This window comes from Hyperolius riggenbachi, chromosome 8 (genome assembly GCF_040937935.1).
Source record: "Hyperolius riggenbachi isolate aHypRig1 chromosome 8, aHypRig1.pri, whole genome shotgun sequence".
Taxonomy (NCBI): domain Eukaryota; kingdom Metazoa; phylum Chordata; class Amphibia; order Anura; family Hyperoliidae; genus Hyperolius; species Hyperolius riggenbachi.
The window spans coordinates 143,591,064-143,609,765 of record NC_090653.1 but is presented as its reverse complement, the minus strand read 5'-3'; the positions used below and the strand labels follow the sequence as shown (position 1 = coordinate 143,609,765).

Here is an 18,702-nt window from a genome sequence, read left to right as displayed (position 1 = left end):
TCAGAGCAATTTTGGGTACCCGGAGTTGGAGTCGGAGTCAGTGATTTTATAAACTGAGGAGTCTTAATCAGGAGTCGGAGTCACGTGATTTTTGTACAAAATCCACAGCCCTGGTAAGTGTTAGACTAAGGAGTCAGAGTATGAGCCATTCTGGGTACCCGGAGCCAGAGTTGGAGTCGGAGGTTTTATAAACTGAGGGGTTGGAGTCGGAAGATTTTTGTACTGACTCCACAGCCCTGATTTAAACAGAGGTAGTGGTGAACTAACTTACCTCCTATTTAAGACTCAGAAAGTCAATTTCAAGAAAGACTTAAAGAAAAAAAAACTCCAAGAAGTGACGCGTTTCTTGGGACGCAGCCTGATTCATCAGGCAAAATGGGAGTGTCACTGTTGGGAATTCATTGTTGGGCGCTTCTGTGTTTTTTTGTGTTTTTTTTTATGTGGTTAGTGGTACTTATTGGTTGTTTTACATATTAAAAATTAAATTAACTTTTTGAAACATTTTACTTTAATTTGCATTAGTGTGAACGTTGTTAGTTTTACAATTGATGTGTGGCTTTCATAAGTTTGATGGATTCTGCCAATGTGCGGGTAATGTGTTACATGGTTTAAAAACTGTGGAAAGTCCCAGATTGTTTGAAAGGATAAATGAACAAACAGGATTTTGAAGACCAAGGAGATAGTAAAACAGGTCTATGATAACGTTCTAAAGAAGCACATAACAGGGTTGGGTTTACAAAAAAAATCTTTATCTATAGAACTCTGCTAAACCAATGACAAACTCATTCACCACACTTTACTGGCTGGCTACGAAAAAAACGTTTACAACAAATAAGACCATTCTAACTTTGAAGATGCTGCTGTTTGGGCTTGTTTTTTTGCCGCATCTGAGCCAGAGCCTGTTACTTGAATCAGCGAAAGAGACAGCGTTTCATGCAGCAAGACATGGCACTAAACACACCAGGTGTTCTAGCAAAGACTAGTTAAATAAGATTAAAGCAAATGTTCTGGAATGGTCCAGTCAAAGTCCTGATTTTAATCCAATCAAAATGTGGTGGAAAATCCTACGTGCATCCCAGGAAACCCACCAACATACAAGAGCTGAAGCTGTTCTGTATGGAGGAACGGGCTAAAATTCCTCTGTGTTGATCTACAGGACTGAACAAGAGTTAAGTTAGCCATACAACTAGCGATAAGGGACAGATTCGACCAAGAAGAAAAAAATTATTTGCCCAATCGCTCAGACCACAAATCCCTTCTCAACTAGGGAGTCAACCAGCCAACACCCGGATCCCAGCAACAGGTGCCAAAATCCAATGTAAAAAAAACAAATGACTGGGTCTCGCCCTGGATTTATGCAATTATAGCTTGATTTATTAGTAGCACAGCCACTAGATAGCACAACGTTTCGGCACGTAGGCCTTTATCAAATGCATTTGATAAAGGCCTGCATGCCGAAACCTTGTGCTATCTAGTGGCTGTGCTACTAATAAATTAAGCTATAATTGCATAAATCCAGGTTGAGACCCAGTCATTTGTTCTTTTCAGATTCGACCAAGAGACAAGTCTCTCTCTGATCAAATCTGATTAGAGTGAGATCTGTTGGCTGCCCATAAGCTGCAGGCTGATTCCCGATCAATTTCATGCTCAAATTGATCAAGAATCAGCCTTCTGACACCACATTCGGCCGCCTCGCCGACCCAACGCTATCCCCCTAATGTTTAATGCTTCCCCCAGTGCAAGCTATACATTACCTGTCAGTGGCCGCCACTTGCCCCCCGCTGGCTCTGGGCTTCCTCCATTCTCCACACATGCGTGCTATTTGGGTGCCTAGTAACGTGAGCATGTGTGATGTCTGACGTCACACACACGCCTTTACTAGGCATCCTCGTGGGGCGCGCTTGTATGGAGCAAGGAGTGCGCCTGGAGCCAGCGGAGGACAAGCTGTGGCCATGGACAGGTAATGTATAGCTTGCACTGGGCATCGGGGGGGACATTAAAGATTAAGGAAGACAGTGCCAGGGGTTTTGTCACGTTCGTTGCTCTTCTCGATATCACTTGCTGTTACCGCCGTGCACCTAATCAAGCGAGGTGGCCCTACATCTTGCAGCATGTGCGATTAATGTGGCCAATTTTAGCCCGAAATTGGACGCATTGTTGGTTGGGCATGCACTTGATGGCACCAATTTTTATCTTACTATAATAATCAAATAGGATGGTTGATCAGCCACCAAGTTGCCATGATATATGGCCTCCCTTACGTAAAATGTTTAGTTGCAGTTGTTGCTGCACAGGGGGGAGGGGGGGGGGGGTTCACACCAAATACTGGGTGCACGATTTACTTTAGCCACATGCAGATTAGAGTTTGGATGTTTTGTTGTTGTATTTTAGTTTTTTATGAATACATTACCAAATATCATTTCCGTTTCATTTGGTTAACTAGACTTTCTTTGTGTACTTTTAGGACTTGTTTGACAATCACGTGATATTTTAGGTCACATTCATATAAAAAAAAAGATAGAACATTTTAAAGTGTTCTCAAACTTCCCACTGTACCTACGCACATTAGACTTTGTTTGTTCAGGCTTTAGTATGAATGATCTTTCATGGAAAAATACTTTAAACTGATGGATGCCAGATCGCTAACAACATAAATGATAGTGTCCTCTCTTGTGTTCTCCCCACTCACACACACTTAGAGCAGTACTGGCTGCTGAGCAGTGTCTGTACAAAAAAATGTTGAAACCGTGTGCATAGCTAAGAGAAGGAGGCGTTAGGCTAGAAACCCACTAGGAGCGATTTTCTCAGTGCTTTGCGATTTGAAAACTCTTACTAATGTGATGCTATGGGTGTGATCCCACTTGAGTGATGTGATTTCATAAAAATCCCCATAGCAGTGCGTTAGCAAGAGCTTTTTCAAATCACTAGCGATTAGAAATCGCTCTTAGGGCCCTTTTCTACCTGCAGTCGCTAGCGTTCACGCTGAACGCTAGCGATTGCTGAATCGCAAAACCGGCGATTCCCCGACGTTCGCGGCCGCGATTTTGCTATGCTATGCACTGCATAGCAAAATCGCGGCAAATATCGCTCCGCCGCACGTTCGCGTTCCCGTCAAAAGCGAATCGCGGTAGTGGAAATGACCTACCGCGATTCCTATGTTAAAAAGCAAACCGTAGCGATTGTAAAATCGCTAGCGGTTTGCGTTTTTGCGATTCAGCCAGCGCAAACGCGCTGGTGGAAAAGGGCCCTCAGTTTCTGGCCTTAAGGGGGCAATACAAGGATCATGTATACTGAAATCTCACCACTAGCCTTGCTCTCTACGGATTAATCACGAGTAACCACAGTGGTTAATCGTGATTCAAATTTGTTCTAATTGCTGCAGCTGAGCAGCTAGATGCGGCGAGGTTAATTACCCCCTAATGCCGCTCTCCGCTCACCTTTTCAATGAGGCTTGCAGGCGTCTGTGGATGCGTTGCAAACCTCGATATGGAGGCGGAAGTGCTCTATAGCGAGGCTTGCAACGCTTTCAATAGACGCTGGCAAGCCTCATTGAAACGCTGTGCGGAGAGCGGCATTAGGGGTAATTAACCCTGCCACATCTAGGCGCTCAGCTGCGGCAATTAGAGCTAATTTGAATCATGAGTAACCACCGTTGTTACTCGTGATAAATCCGTGGAAAGCAAGGCTACTCACCACCAACTTTTTCCCCACGATATGCAGAATACCCTGCCATATGAACTCAAGTTTCTACTATAGCAGTTTACCGGAATCTGGAATTATCCCTTTCATAGTTTCAAGTATCTGAAAAATCCCCTTTGTGGTAACAAATGCATTTCATTGTTAAATATAGGGGAGAGGATTTCCTGCCTGGTACTTTTTAAAATGCAGTTGTAAGGTGGAATTTCAGGCATGTAATGAAAGTGAACTGGTATTCCCCAGCTACATACTGCAGATAAGGAAATGATTAGAAGGGAATATGTGCAATTATTCTTTTACTTCGATAAAAAAAATACATGACAAAAAGGGAAGTTCTTCTAAAGCCAGCAAGCGATCGTTACCAGGTCCTTCAGGCAACAGTAGGCGGCTGATACTGTACCAACCTGTCACTTGCCTGCAGATTAAAGACTCATTCTGTTGCAAAGGGACAATGGAGCAGCACATGTGTGATGTCACATGGCAACAGGCATGATTCTCGGCCAAGTTTCATCTAGCACAGGGGTCAGGAACCTTTTTGGCTGAGTGAGCCATAAATGCCACATTTTAAAATGTAATTCCGTGAGAGCCATACAATGTTTTAACTGTGACAGTAGGGCTCACGACTCTGTTGCCATGGTTATGTGTATAAAGTTGATCTGGCAGGCAGCGGCAGTGTCCGACACGTCTTCAGCTTCTCTTGAGTTTCTGCAACATCAGCAATTTTCCTGAGAGCCAGAGAGGAGACATACCGACTAACAGCCTGTACAATTAGCTAGATGATTGGGGGTTGATTCACTTTGTAGGACGAGATACCCGCACTTTGGCCCAATCAAAGTGCGGGGATCTCATCCTACAAAGTCACTGGACCTGACAGGGTCCAGAGTGGGACAATTGGAGCAGCTTTTGTTCCTTTTGGGGTAGCGCGAGTAAGTTAGTGCATGCTACAGCAGTAGCCTACTTTGAAAATGTTACTTGCTCTGCCACACTAAGCTGTGGTGCTTGAGCAGTGTAGTTTAGTCACTCAACCCCTACTGATTTGTATGTGAGCCAGATGTAGCCATCAAAAGAGCCACATATGGCTCCCGAGCCATAGGTTCCCTACCCCTGATGTAGCGTGTGTACGGGCGCTTTAGTGTAATAAATTAGATTGACTGGGGGAAATAATGGTATAATGAGCTCCTTCTCACCATCTCTTACTCCTTATCTCTTCCATGGACCCCATTTCTCTCTTTCCCTCCTGAAGCCATGCAGATAGAGTAAAGGGGCCCATACACTCAGCCGATTTTCTGGCCGACCGATCGATCGATTGATCGTTTGCAAATCGATTGGCCAATCGACCGATCGATAGCCGATTTCGATCGATATCGATGGATTTCCATCGAACTGGCAGGGTGGAAAATTTAGGTCGATCTGATGAGATTGCTTATCAGTTTGCATTGGCCTTAATGGAAATATGATGGCAAAAAAATGCCATCAGATCGAATTTCAATAGATTTCAAACTGAAATCTATTGGAATTCTATCCTGGTAAAAAAATTTCTAAAAACGCATCAGATAGATCATCAGATGCATTTCTTATCTATCTGCTGCCAATCTGACGAGTGTATGGGCACCTTAAAACCGCTACAAAAGACATCCAGAGTAAGGAAGAATGGAACACGCTGTGCCTGCACTGTGATCAGGGTCAGGGGACCCTGGAGAATGAGGAACACTTCCTGCTGCACTGCTCTTTATACACATCAAGTAGGGGATCTTTGTTTAAATAAACTTGCATTTCATCCCAGACGCATGCATTCTAGTGCCTGTTTCTGAAACAGGCCTAATTGTCTACTACATAAATAATATGCTAGAAGGTTTGTTTAACTGTTTGTGTTTAAAAGTTACAAGAGGCGTTATACATTTCTTTAACACTGTTAAATCCCAAAGATAACGGCACTAAAGTTAAATGGGTACCTAAAGTGAATAAATAATGCGAATTTAATTTCATAGGAGCACAATCTGGAGGTGCGTAGCCCAGGGCCGTGCATGCAGCTGTCAGATAGGCACAGCTGCTTTTCAGAGCAGTGCAGAATGATGGCAAAGGAGCAACAGGACTTCATAGGGCTGGAAGAAGCCCCAGGTAAGTTAAACCAGCATCTTTTATTTCACTTTAGGATTTCTTTAGGCTGGTTTTACACTTGATATGCGCGTTTGCTATATGATGCTACTGCAGCACCATATTGCAAAAATCATCCTTCATATGATCCTGCGCTATCGTGTGGTGACAGGGTCATATGCATAGCGCCGCCCCCGGCTAGTGACATAATCCCTGCTGGGCAGGAAGTACGTCACTGGGATTCCTGTGGGTCCACGTATGCGTGCCATGTCATACACACTTGTTGCGTCGCCCATTTATTTGCACTGGTGCTTAATCCATGCAGCAGGTAGGAATCCTACAGTAACGTGCTGCAGACTTTGCGTTAGTTTGGATGCTTCCGGGGCATTGCACTGCATACCCGAGGTGGGTTATGAGAATCCTATTAGGACACAGAAGGCTGGTTCTGCATACTATCACCAGCCTCTGTGTCTGTACTGTGTCCCCCCAGGCCCCCCCCCCCCCCCCATAAAAAAACGATATGCTAGCGACATGCATCTTGTCGCTAGCTGGCTGTTTACCTTCAGGCTGTCTGTCAACGCCGTACACTCGCCTCCTCTATAGCGCCGCTCCCGCCTACGTCCTTTCCCGCCACTGTAAGCTGATTGGAAGAATCTTACGGAGGCGGGGAGGGAAGGGATGCAGGCAGGGAGCAGTGCTATAGAGGAGGCGGGGGAGTGACGGTAATTGGCAGCCATAAGGTAAATGGCCAGCTAGCAACAAGCTGCATGTCGCTAGCATTGCATGGTTTTATGGGGGACAGCAGAGCGCAGGTAGGGCCTGGGGGGGGGACACAGTACAGACACAGAAGCTGGTGATAGTATGCAGAACCAGCCTCTGTGTCCTAATAGCATTCTTCAAACCCACCTTGGGTTCTGTTTAACTCTGCAAGGCTCCATTGACTTTCATTGCACTTGCGGTACTTTGCAGTAAGAAAGGTTAAAGCAACAATAGTGTGAAAGGGCTTCAAAGTGACAATTGGTGCATTTTGATACATATTTCCAGATTGCTATAAGTTTCGATCCGCATAAACGATCGCCACTAATAATTATCAATAAATAGCCAAATAGCCTTTCTCAATTTAAAGCAACTGTGAAGCGAGCTACAAAAATGCTTTACTGCTACTGTAACCACGCATGTGGTTACACAATACCTCATGGCATGCCTTGTTATACCAATGGATTCCACTAACCCGCTGATTTCAACACGTTTGCTATGCGATTATGTAGTCTGACACAACGCATCGGTGTGAACCTAGCTAAACTGCCACCTGAAATGATTGAGAAAGGAAACCCCTGAGAAACATGGGCATACAAAGGCCGTTTGGATGGTGTCCTGGTGAGATTAAAATAAACCTGAGGTGGTGAGGGAGAAAAAAAAATATACATACCTGGGGCTTCCTCCTACACCCTGCAATCTGATCGCTCCCTCGCTGTCCTCAGCAGCCTGGATCATCCGCAGACCGCAATTAGCCCCGAAAGTCCTCCGGTCTGGGGCGTTCTGCACAGCCCGTCGCGCTCCCACGACTGGGAGTGTTCTGCGCAAGCGAGAGCGATCCCATCACTGGGAGTGTGCACAGCCACACTGTGCCTGTGCCGACTGGAGGACTTTCCGGGCCCAGTTGCAGATGATGCAGGCAGAGGACAGGAAGGGAGCAATCAGCCTGGAGGAAGCCCCATTTATGTATATTTTTTTTTCTTTTTCTCTGTCTCAGGTACCCATAAAAGCTGCGTACACTCAAGCTATATGAATTGATTCAGCCAAGCGCTGGCTTAGGCATTGTTCTCCACACTCACCTGGCTCCTGCATCTGTACAGCCTCGGGAACTGCAATATCGCCTAAGGGGTCAGGTTTTGATACCCACTGGGCAACACAACTGGCACTGGGCTACAGCGGGACCACAGAGGACCAATGGCTGCCACTGGCCGCACGTGGTCTGGCACAAATGGGAACATAGCATCATTTTCTGGGCAAAAACCCATAACTTTTCTGCAACATTAGTTATTCTGCATAGTGTGCTCCTAAAATACCTCCCAACTTTTTGAGATCAGTGAGGCACACTTAAGCCATGCCCCTGCCATACCCATAATCACACCTCCGACACACGTATACCATAAAGATTTCAAAAGAAAAATGTTTTTATAATTCAAACCACCCTGGTCCTTTCTATCCTGGTCCATTTTTCTTCATATTAACATTTGAAAATAATATACTGTATCAATTTAAAGGATGGGAATTAAGTTTAGAGTAATTTTTTTTCAGTGGAATAATACATTTATTTACACAGATCTGTACATCAGTCCTGAAAGAGGGACAAATGAGGAAGAAAGAGGGACAGTTGTGAGCTATGCTCAGGTACTACTACTAACGAACTGATTTTAATCTCCGTAAGTTCAAATCTCTCACACGCACTACAGCAGCCCGGGTAACCTGTTTATATTCGTTAAAATACTCTCTAGTTCCTTACTACATGCCATAGAGTCCCTAGTCACGGTGACCTTTCTTCATACAAAATTCTGCCCGCCCACATCTCTTTTGAGCTGTGATGTCACCATTAAACAAGTTCTCAATGTATCCTTGGCTGAAGTACGACGTTGACGACCCACGTGGGGTGGGGCGGGGTGAATAACTTATTATAACATTGTGGTGTTACGGGCCGACCATATGCAGTTTTCTGAGCGTGTGGTGTGGAAGGTGAGTGGGAGGAACGAATGGCAGAATCAGATGTTGCATAAGTGCGCACACACCCGCAGGACGGGGTGTCACTTTGCCGGAGGCGAGGCTGGTATGTCGGAATGGGATGACGGGCGTCGTAAGCACAAGGCACTGAGTCATGCCTAGCAGCAGTGGGATAAACACAGCATTTCTCGCTGTCACTTACACATGGGATAATGGCAGCACCGCAGGGTGGGACAGCGAAGGGACCCTCATATTGTAGCAGTGCACTGACTCGCCCAGCCAGGATCTAGCCTTGTGAGCATTTCACTTTCGCTTTTACGGGATATTCAATACTGTACTGCGTTTTATAGATGCGTGCTTGTGGTGTATTGTGTAATTACTGTATATAGATGTAGTGTTTGTAGCTCTTTATGCACTTCCTATTAAGAATCCTTAATATGCAGTGTGGTGGCTGCTGGCTGGAATTTCAAGCAAACCTGAAGCGAAACTAGAAAGAGAGACGTCTGTATGCAACAGTCAGCACTGTTAGAATTATTTTATTTGCTCCTGTTATTTGCCTGTCTTCTTAATCTTCAGGACATTTCCTGGTTGTGTGTAAATAGGCACACCTGCATTGAAGTTGAGGTGTCCATGCTAGTGCTTATAAAATTGTCAAATCAGAATGTGTAAAGGTGGCCATAAATCGGGTGATGAGACGGCCAATGTAATTATTCTAATCGAAGCATGAAAATCTGTGCCGCCCAGTGCGTGCCCGATCAACAATGTGACAAATTTTGAGTTGCATGAATTGGACGGACGTGCTGCAGCCCCCCTCCCCCCAATGGTGTGCCTCCTTGCTTACACACACCCACGTTACTCCAGCAACCATATAAGGTGTGTGTATGGACGAAGGACCCAGCCTGGTGTCAGCGGTGGACGTGGACAGGTAATGCATGGTGCAGCAGGGGGGGGCACAGCGTAGAGGCAACGGATGAACTCACCTCTGGCCGATGTCCCCCCAAAACATCCCTTGCCCTCCCCTTCCTTCTTGGAGGTGAGCGTTGAAGGCTCACCTGTCACACTGCGGCGAATCCTCACCAGTCCATTGTCTCTTTGAAATGTCACCATGAACGCCTGTACCACATGACACTGGTGCAAGTAGTGACAGCGGACACACACACACACTCACTATAGTACTCCTGTGCTCAGAATTGCCTTTACATGTTCAGCTGCTATCTATGGCCTGTTATAGGTTTTGTAAGTAAATGCCTTTGAAATGCAGCGATTTATAGGATTATGAAAAATGGGGTAATGTGATGTTCCTTTTAATATAATAATACTGTTTTCCATTTTTTTCCCATCAGATAATCTTTCTCTGGTGTAGAAATGACATGTAATTGTCCGAAGGTTCCAGATGCTGCTTGCAACATGGATGTGGATAACGATTACTCTGAAGAGTCCTGTCGAATGGATACTTTTGCCAATTTTCCCAGTAGCTGCCCTGTCTCAGCACCCGCACTTGCACGGGCTGGCTTCTACTACACTAAAGTCCAGGACAGAGTAGAGTGCTTCAGCTGCAAAGCTGTTGTTGAAGGCTGGCAACATGGAGACACTGCTATCGGCAAGCATCGGAAAATCTCCCCCAACTGCAAATTCATTAATGCATTTAATTCCAAAAATGAACTGATTCAAACACAGGCACCCACAAGCCAGAATTCAGATCCTCACAGGGAAATGGACTATGTATCCAATGATGTTAACCACAAATTAGACTCTGAAACCCAAGCTGATTTTTTGTTGAGAACAGGAAGAGTAGTTGATGAGTCTGAATCAAAGTACCCTAAATATTTAAATATGGCCAGTGAAGAAGCCAGGCTAAAATCATTCAAGAATTGGCCAAGTTATGCTCACGTAAAGCCAAAAGACTTGGCAAGTGCTGGACTTTTTTATACAGGCATCGATGACCAAGTCAAGTGTTTCTGTTGTGGCGGGAAGCTGAGGAACTGGGAACCGGGTGATGTGCCCTGGAGCGAGCATCGGAGACATTTCCCTGACTGTTTTTTTGTACTGGGGCGCGACGTTGGTAATGTTAATCTTGAATCTAACAATGTTCCTCATAGTACACGCAGAGCATCTGAGGTCCCTGAGCATCCAGCAATGAGTCAGTACAAAGCTCGACTTGACACCTATGCCAACTGGAGTTTTTCCATAAACAAGGAAATGCTTGCTAGAGCTGGATTTTACAGCACTGGTAAGGACACATTCTGCTTTGACAAAGCAGCCATCTTTATTCTACAGTAGATATTAAATCGAAAACTGAGGATGTGCACTCGCTGTGTAAACTGCAAATACTTAATTATAAGATCAGATCCAACGTACAGAAATCTCATCGGCTTGTATGGTTGGGGGTAGAGTGGCTATCTTATCTAATCCCACAGGAGAAATTTATAAGTTTATAAAAATAGAGTGAAATGGCTAAAACTTGACTCAATTATTTGCCATCCATAAATCCTTTGGGAGATGGTCTTTAACTTCCTGTCATGTCAGATCAGAAAAAAATGGTAAATCAGAAACCTGGAAACAAGTATAAAGGTGGCCATACATCTAGCAATTGTGCCGCCTGATCGACCATCCGATTCAATAATTTTATCGGATGAAAATTGGTGCCGCAACAAGCATGCCCGCAATGATTCGGCGATTTAGGGCCGAAACCGGTCTAATGTATCAATTAACCACTTTACCCCCGGCGGTACGAATTTCTCCGCCCCTTTTTTCCCTCCTAAAAAACCAGGGACGGAGAAATCCGTACCTTCCGCACTCCCGCTGCTGTCCGCGCTACCGCCGCTCGTGCGCGCGCACCCGCCGCTCGTGCACGCCGCCGCCCGCTTGCCCGGAGATCAATGAACGGGAAAATCCATTCCCGCTCGTTGATCTAAGCCCCCGCAATGATCTGCTGCTTCTTTCAGAAACAGCGCGATCATTGTGAGTCTTCCAGCCTCCTACTGCTTCCTGTAAGCGTCCTTCCGGTCGCTTACAGGTCGCATGTAAACATACTCACTGTGGCCATCTTGTGTCCAAATAGTAAACTACACCCTAATGCATTTTACACATACAAATAAATTGTTTTACATAATAAATTAACTCATTACCTCCCACACTCCCCAATTTTTTTTTTTTTTTGTAATTTAAAAAAAATAAATATATACAATAAAAAAAAAAAAACATAAATAGTTACCTTAGGGACTGAACTTTTGAAATATTTATGTCAAGAGGGTATAACACTGTTACTTTATAAACTACGGGCTTGTAATTAGGGATGGACGCAAAACTGAAAAAAATGCACCTTTATTTCCAAATAAAATTTTGGGGCCAAACGTGATAGGGACATAATTTAAATGGTTTTATAATCGGGAATAATGGGCAAATAAATTTCATGGGTTTTAATTACAGTAGCATGCATTATTTAAAAACTATAATGGCCGAAAACTGAAAATAATTTTTTCCCAAATTTTTCCTATTTTCCCCATTAAAACACATTTAGAATAAAATAATTCTTGGCATAATGTCCCACCTAAAGAAAGCCTAATTGGTGGCGGAAAAAACAAGATATAGTTAATTTCATTGCGATAAGTAATAATAAAGTTATAGACGAATGAATGGACGGAGCGCTGAAAGGTGAAAATTGCTCTGGTGGTTAGGGGGTAAAACCCCTCAGTGGTGAAGTGGTTAAGCAAGCTGAGAAATCTTTGCCCCACATGGTCGATCAGGTGCGCAGCAGTAATGGCGTGCAATATCAGGGCGAGCAGGACAGAATCCCCAGCTGATGTCCTCCCAAATGTTAATGTGCTCCTCCAGTGCCCATGCATTAAAATCTCACTTGTCTGGCCACCACGAGTGTCCAGCTGCTCCTGCTTCCTCCAGATGCATCCCACGTGGCTTCTGTCTATAGCAGTGGCAAGTGTGACCTCACACGTGCGATATGTGGCAGCAATGTGGGATGTACATAAGTAAGAAGGAGCAACTGGACATTCACGGCGGCAATAGTAACTGCAGTTAGTGATTAAACAATTCTAGCAGCAGCAATGTAAAGCCTCCCACAATGAGTAACTCAGAATCAATGCAAGTGTACAGCTGGTTCAGTGATCCGTCATGTCGATCATTGCATTTCAGATTAGCACATTATGTTCTTGTTTCCTGCACAGCAAGATTCCATTTGCACATTTGCCACCAATTGTCCCCTCCACAGAACAGAACACTGTGCTAGTAAACCTGTTTTGTTTCAATAGTTTTTATGAAATTGAACAGATTCAAAGATTAAAATGAAGTGGACACTACTTTGTTACAGATTATATATAAATAAACAGCAGTGTCGGCAATCATAGAACAGCAGTAAGGACTGGTTCACACTTGCGTTAAAGTGGCAAACGGATGTGTGAAAACTGATCTGATTACCGGTTGATCGGATCCATTTTCACTCCATTTGCCTTCCGCTGATTCCATTCCATCTTCCCCATATCCCTTCCCCAGACCCCTATCAGCAATGTGAATTTTGCAGCATAGAACAGTCCATTTCTTCACTAGTGTGAATAAATGTTCTGGTTTTCAGTCCCTCCGATGCAATGCTTCCGCTTCGGGTTCCACTGAGCTCAGCGGTCCGGAAAAATTGCTGCAGGAGGAAACTTGTGGTCCGTTCAGCGGATTGTGCGGAACAGATCCGTTTGTCTGGATGGATGTAATCAGATCCATAGGTTAACATTGGATCCCTTTGCATCCGTTCCAATCTGTTTCTTTCCGATCCGGGAACAGAATGTTTTTTAGTGCTTATGTGAACCGGGTCTATGCCCAGAGCAAAAAAAAAAAAGCTGTGAGGGAGAAGGGTACATAATTTTAAAGTTAACCTGTCACTTCCTCCATGCATTATGAACCGAACCCAGATCAAAGGAAAACTGAAGTGAGAAGAATATGGAGGCTGACATATTTATTTCCGGTTTTTACCCTAATGAACGAGCGATTTTCACATTTCAGTGCTCATCCCTTTCATTTGCCAATAGCTTAATCACTACTAATCACAATGAAATGATTTACCGTATATACTCGAATATAAGTCGACCCCGTGTATAAGCCGACCCAAATATTTGACCCTCTTAAGCTGGAATTTTTTGATGACCAGTCGACTCAGATCTGGTTGGGATAGACACCTGCAGGCTGAGATCAATAACGCTGCTCTCTCCCTGGCGCTGCACAGTGACGCTATAACATCTGTATAAACAGCGCTGACACGTCAGGGGGAGCAGCTATTAGACAGGCTGGGCTTATGACAGTGATGCGAGGGGCGGAGCTTAAATCACCGGTGTCTTGTTAAAAGAAAAGCTGCTTGCATCAGGGACAGCTGATGAGGACAATGATCGGTGGCTGGAACGGAGAGATTTAGAACGGCCCTTACCTCCACAACGGAGGTAGGAGCTGCTCTTCATTCCTCCATTCCAGCCACCGATCATTGTCTTCGCCAGCTGTCCCTGATGCAAGCAGCTTTTCTTTTAACAAGACACCGGTGATTTAAGCTCCGCCCCTCGCATCACTGTCATAAGCCCAGCCTGTCTAATAGCCGCTCTCCCTGAAGTGTCAGCGTTGTTTATAGAGTGAGTGCTGGGGAGAGAGCTGCGTTAGTCATCTCAGCTATCAGGTACAATGAGTGAGGCACAGTGAGCAGCTCCTACCCCCGCAGCTACGGAGGATCACGTGCTGAGCGGGGGTCAGCATTCTCAGCCGCTGCCTGCAGACCTATGTAATGAGCAGGGGTTAGTCCATTCTCCTGTGTGGAGAGGGTAGCGACATGGCAACCAAAAATTCTATTAGAGTAGGGGGATACAATCTGACTGGCTGGCAGCACTAGGGGGGCAGATGCAGAGTAGATGGGACTCTTGATACTCTGCTGCAGGTCAGAAATTTAGGTCTGATGCAAGTATAAGTCGACCCCCCTCTTCACAAAAGTAGATCAGACCTAAATTTCCTGACTTATTGTCGAGTATATACGGTATATCTTGTTTTTTTTCACCACCAATTGGGCTTTTTGGGGTTGACATTTGTTTTCAGTAATTACTTTATTTTCTATGCATTTTAAAGGGAAAAACAAGGAAAAAAATGAAAAAATATACTATTTCTCCAATTTCATCCCCTATACTTTTAATATAAACACTGCTACTGTGCATAAAACCCACACATTTTATCTGCCTATTTGTTCTTGTTATCACAAGATTTTAATTATGTCCCTAGTACAAAGTATGGTGACAATATAGTATTTGGAAATCAAGGTGTATTTTTTTTTTTTTTTTTTTCTTACACAGTTTTCACGTGCTCGGTAATGCATGTGCATGCGTGCGGGCGCACACGTGCACACACACAGCGGCAGCAGCAGCAGCACTATCTGACTTATAAAAACGTCCTGTAGCCATTAAAAGGCTCTAGCAAGACTTTTTTTTATAAGTCAGCTTGTCATTACGTGGTTAAACAATACTAGTTGCCTGGCAGCCCTGCTGATCTATTTGGCTGCAGTAGTGTCTGAATAAAACCAGAAACAAGCTTGCAGCTAATCTTGTCAGATCTGGCAATAATGTCAAACACCTGATCTGTTGCATAAATATGGCAGCCTTCATATCCCTTTCGCTTCAGTTCTCTTTAATGTCAAGAGAGACTTGTTTAGCATAGCAAGAATTCCCATATGTAAGTATTCAGCCATTACCTAAATACAAGAATTTTCTGATAAGCTGTTACTGTCCAAGATTAAATTCTTAGCAATTGTGTTTAAAGTGGAGCTACAGTCAAAATGTCCTCTCTATTCAGGGAGTTAAAGTGGACCTGAACTCTGCTCTAAAAAATAAGCAACAGCATAATAACCTTTAAAGTGGATCTGAACTCAAAAGGTCCTGACTGCTCTAAAAGATACACAACAGCAAAATAACCTTTAAAGAAAAGCTTGTCTGTTATGGCCCATACACACGTCAGATTTTTTTAAACGATGGGTCGTTTGGACGTCCCGTCGTTCAGTTGCCCGGACGTAAAATGGGGAGTGTGTACAGTCCGTCGTTCAGGTTTCAAATTACAACTTGTTATAAGACACAAATGAGGAGGAATTAGACAGGCGAAACTCTCTCTAAATACATACAGGATGTATTTCTTTCTGTCCTTTGCAAGAGTTCAGGTCCATTTTAACTGAGTTTAAAAAAAGAGCCGTTTCACTTACCTGGGACTTCTACCTGCCCCCTGCAGACATCCGGGAAAAAACAATCCTCCGGTCCCCTGCAGCCAGCTAGTTTTGTTTTTGACAATTGGGCAGTCACTGGGCCAGTGCGCTAGCGCGGCCCTGGCCTTGCGTCCCCCGATCGCGCTCCTGTCGCCGTGGCTGTCCTGTGCAGGCGTACTGCACATGTCATCAAACGTAGAAAAGAAAAAGGAAATGATGTCTGGCACTGTAGTTTAATTTTCAGCAGCAAGTGTACAGCAGTAGTATACAAACATCCATACAGGGTATGTGACACAAGATGTGGTACTTATCGTGCTGGTTGCTGGAGGTGGGAGGCACTGTGGGCGCCAGTGGGTGCACGGCCTTACGACCGTTTCGCTTGGGGTGAGCCTTTCTTCCTCTGAGGCCTAACGTGCTGTACACTTGCTGCTGAAAATTAAACTACAGTGCCAGACATCATTTCCTTTTTCTTTTCTACGTTTGATGCCATGTTTCCAACACTGTCTTGAGCACGCAGTTTTTGCTGAAGTTTGCCCATCTATACAGCTGATCATACTGTCATCACGGTTCATTCTGAGTGCCGGCCCACCTCTTTTCAAGTTGTACTGCACATGTCCAAGATTACCACGGCAACAGGAGCGCAATTGAGGAAATCGCACAGCCAGGGCCGCGCAGGCGCACTGTCCGGGCGAATGGCCAATTGCCAAAAAACGACACTGGCTGGTTGCAGGGGACCCGAGGATTGGTTTTTCCCGGTGCAGGTACAGGATTTCTACAGGGGGCTGGTGGCCCCCAGGTAAGTGAAACTTTTTTTTTTTACTCAGTTAAGATTCACTTTAAACAAAAAAACATTTCTTTGTTACAGCTGATACACATCTTAAAATAAATCTGTGCTGTTTCTACTTCCTGATTCATGGAAGCAGCCATGGCAGTCGTGTGACTCAGGTGAGAGATCAAATTAGAAGTTGTGATTAGACACAAATGAGGGGGAACAGGTTAAACTCTCTCTAAATACATACTACAGGTGCATTTCTCTGTTTTCCTTCTGTCCTGTGCAAGAGTTCAGGTCCACTTTAAGCTACACTATGTAAGTTCTAATTATAAATTTTTGTTTTAAATAAAACAAGGAAAAAAAAAAAAAAAACCTGATTCTTCCGTTTAGTTTTCTCCAGCAGTATAATCGGCCACTAAGCACAGCACTGAAATGACCACTGCTGGCTGCTGATAGTTCTTTTATCACTAAATGCAGCAGATAAACCTTAACGATACGTATACACATTCTGATTTTGTTGAAATGACAAGTTGGACGTGTGTATGCGCAGTCGAACGACTGATAACAGCAGGTGTGGACCAACTGTCGTTCAAATGACTGTAAGGTGCGTACACATGCCATACTTCCGCAAGCGGATAGTTCAGAAACAGCCTTATCAGTCTGCTGACAGTGCGTACACACGTGCTACTGTCGGCCCAGCAGGAGGGTCTGGCGGACCCGTCCTTTGCGGAAGTATGGCGTGTGTACGCGCCTTAAGGTTCATAGGTGTGTACAAACAACTTCTAGTCGTTTCCAGGGCTGTGGAGTCTGAGTCGGGGCAATTTTGGGTGCCTGGAGTCGGAGTTGGGAAAAAATGCACCGACTCCGACTCCTAATTAATTTAAACTGTAATTAAAATAGAAAATATGATAAAATGTTCTATTTCTCAGATAACAGTCATCATAAATAATTTATACATGCAATAATAGCTGTGCTTAGTCCACAAAAATGAAATAAACCAATCAAAATTAGTTATTTGTGCTGTTTCAATTAAGCAGTCCCCGTATTTTTAAAGTCAGATATACACATCTGATTGTGACTGTATATATGATGTGTACACAGGAATCTCTTATATATACGAAATAACATCTATGCTGTAAGTATAAAGCCTGATATGTAGCCGTGTCACTAATAGAGATGGTCAGTGAGATGGAAATAATTCTGCGTTGATTCTGATTTATGCTCATGAAATCAAATAATTTTATGTGTTAAAATTTGGTTTGGTGACTACAAATTAAATGGTACCTGAGAAGGATGAAAAGAAAAGTTTTATACATACCTGGGGCTTCTTCCAGCCCCCTTCAGGCTAATCAGTCCCTCGCTGTCCGCCTCCACCACCTGGATCTTCTGCTATGAGTCCTGGTAATTCAGCCAGTCAGGACAGTCCAGCCATGTGCCGCTTCCACAGTCAGGAGCGTTCTGCACCTGTGCAACAGTGCTACACAGGTTTAGTACGCTCCCGGCAGCAGAGTGTGTGCATGCGCACTACGTCAGACTGGCTCAAGTACCTGGACTCATAGCAGAAGATCCAGGTGGCGGAGGAGGACAGCGAGGGACTGCTTAGCCTGAAGGGGGCTGGAGGAAGCCCCAGGTATGTATAAAACTTTAATTTCATCTGTCTCAGGTTTACTTTGTTACACAGTAGTACTATACTCTGCATATGCACTCCCCACAGAGCTGCGGGGAATCCACTGAGAATGTTGTGCACATTGAACGCAGAGGTGTTGTCTATCACCCATAAACCTGGTTCAGATTGTGCATGAAGAATGTTTTGTAATAGAGGAAGAATCTCCTTATTCCCCTGCAGAGTACCTGCACACCACTCTTACATGTACCCACAGTTACATTGCCTAGCGCCTGATAGATTTGCTTTGTTCCGGCCTGTACCTTTTACAAGTACTCTTACCAAGGACTAGTTTTAGTCTATGACTAAAGGGAATAAATATGGCAGTCTCCATATCCTTCTCTCTTCAGTTGTCTTTTAAAATTCCTAAGCGTTGGCAGTTAAGAGACAAATTTCATGTTACATACTTTCAATCAAAAAGATTGTAATATGCAAATTAGAGGAGTCGAGGAGTCTGAGTCAGTGGAATCCTAAACTGAGGAGTCGGAGTCGGTGGATTTTTGTACCGACTCCACAGCCCTGGTCGTTTCTCCAACTAAT

General features: G+C 44.3%; 1 protein-coding gene across 7 annotated transcripts in view; it reads left to right on the top strand.

The window, feature by feature from the left end:
- XIAP (X-linked inhibitor of apoptosis) overlaps positions 1-18,702 on the top strand; it is a 90,331-nt gene that overhangs the window by 28,154 nt on the left and 43,475 nt on the right. For 3 of the 7 annotated variants that reach the window (XM_068251181.1, XM_068251176.1, XM_068251175.1), the window contains exon 3: positions 9,852-10,738. In XM_068251181.1, coding sequence (XP_068107282.1) covers positions 9,874-10,738 — 865 coding nt within the window. In that variant the 5' untranslated portion in view covers positions 9,852-9,873. The other 4 variants (XM_068251178.1, XM_068251179.1, XM_068251180.1 and 1 more) reach the window with 4 other exon arrangements.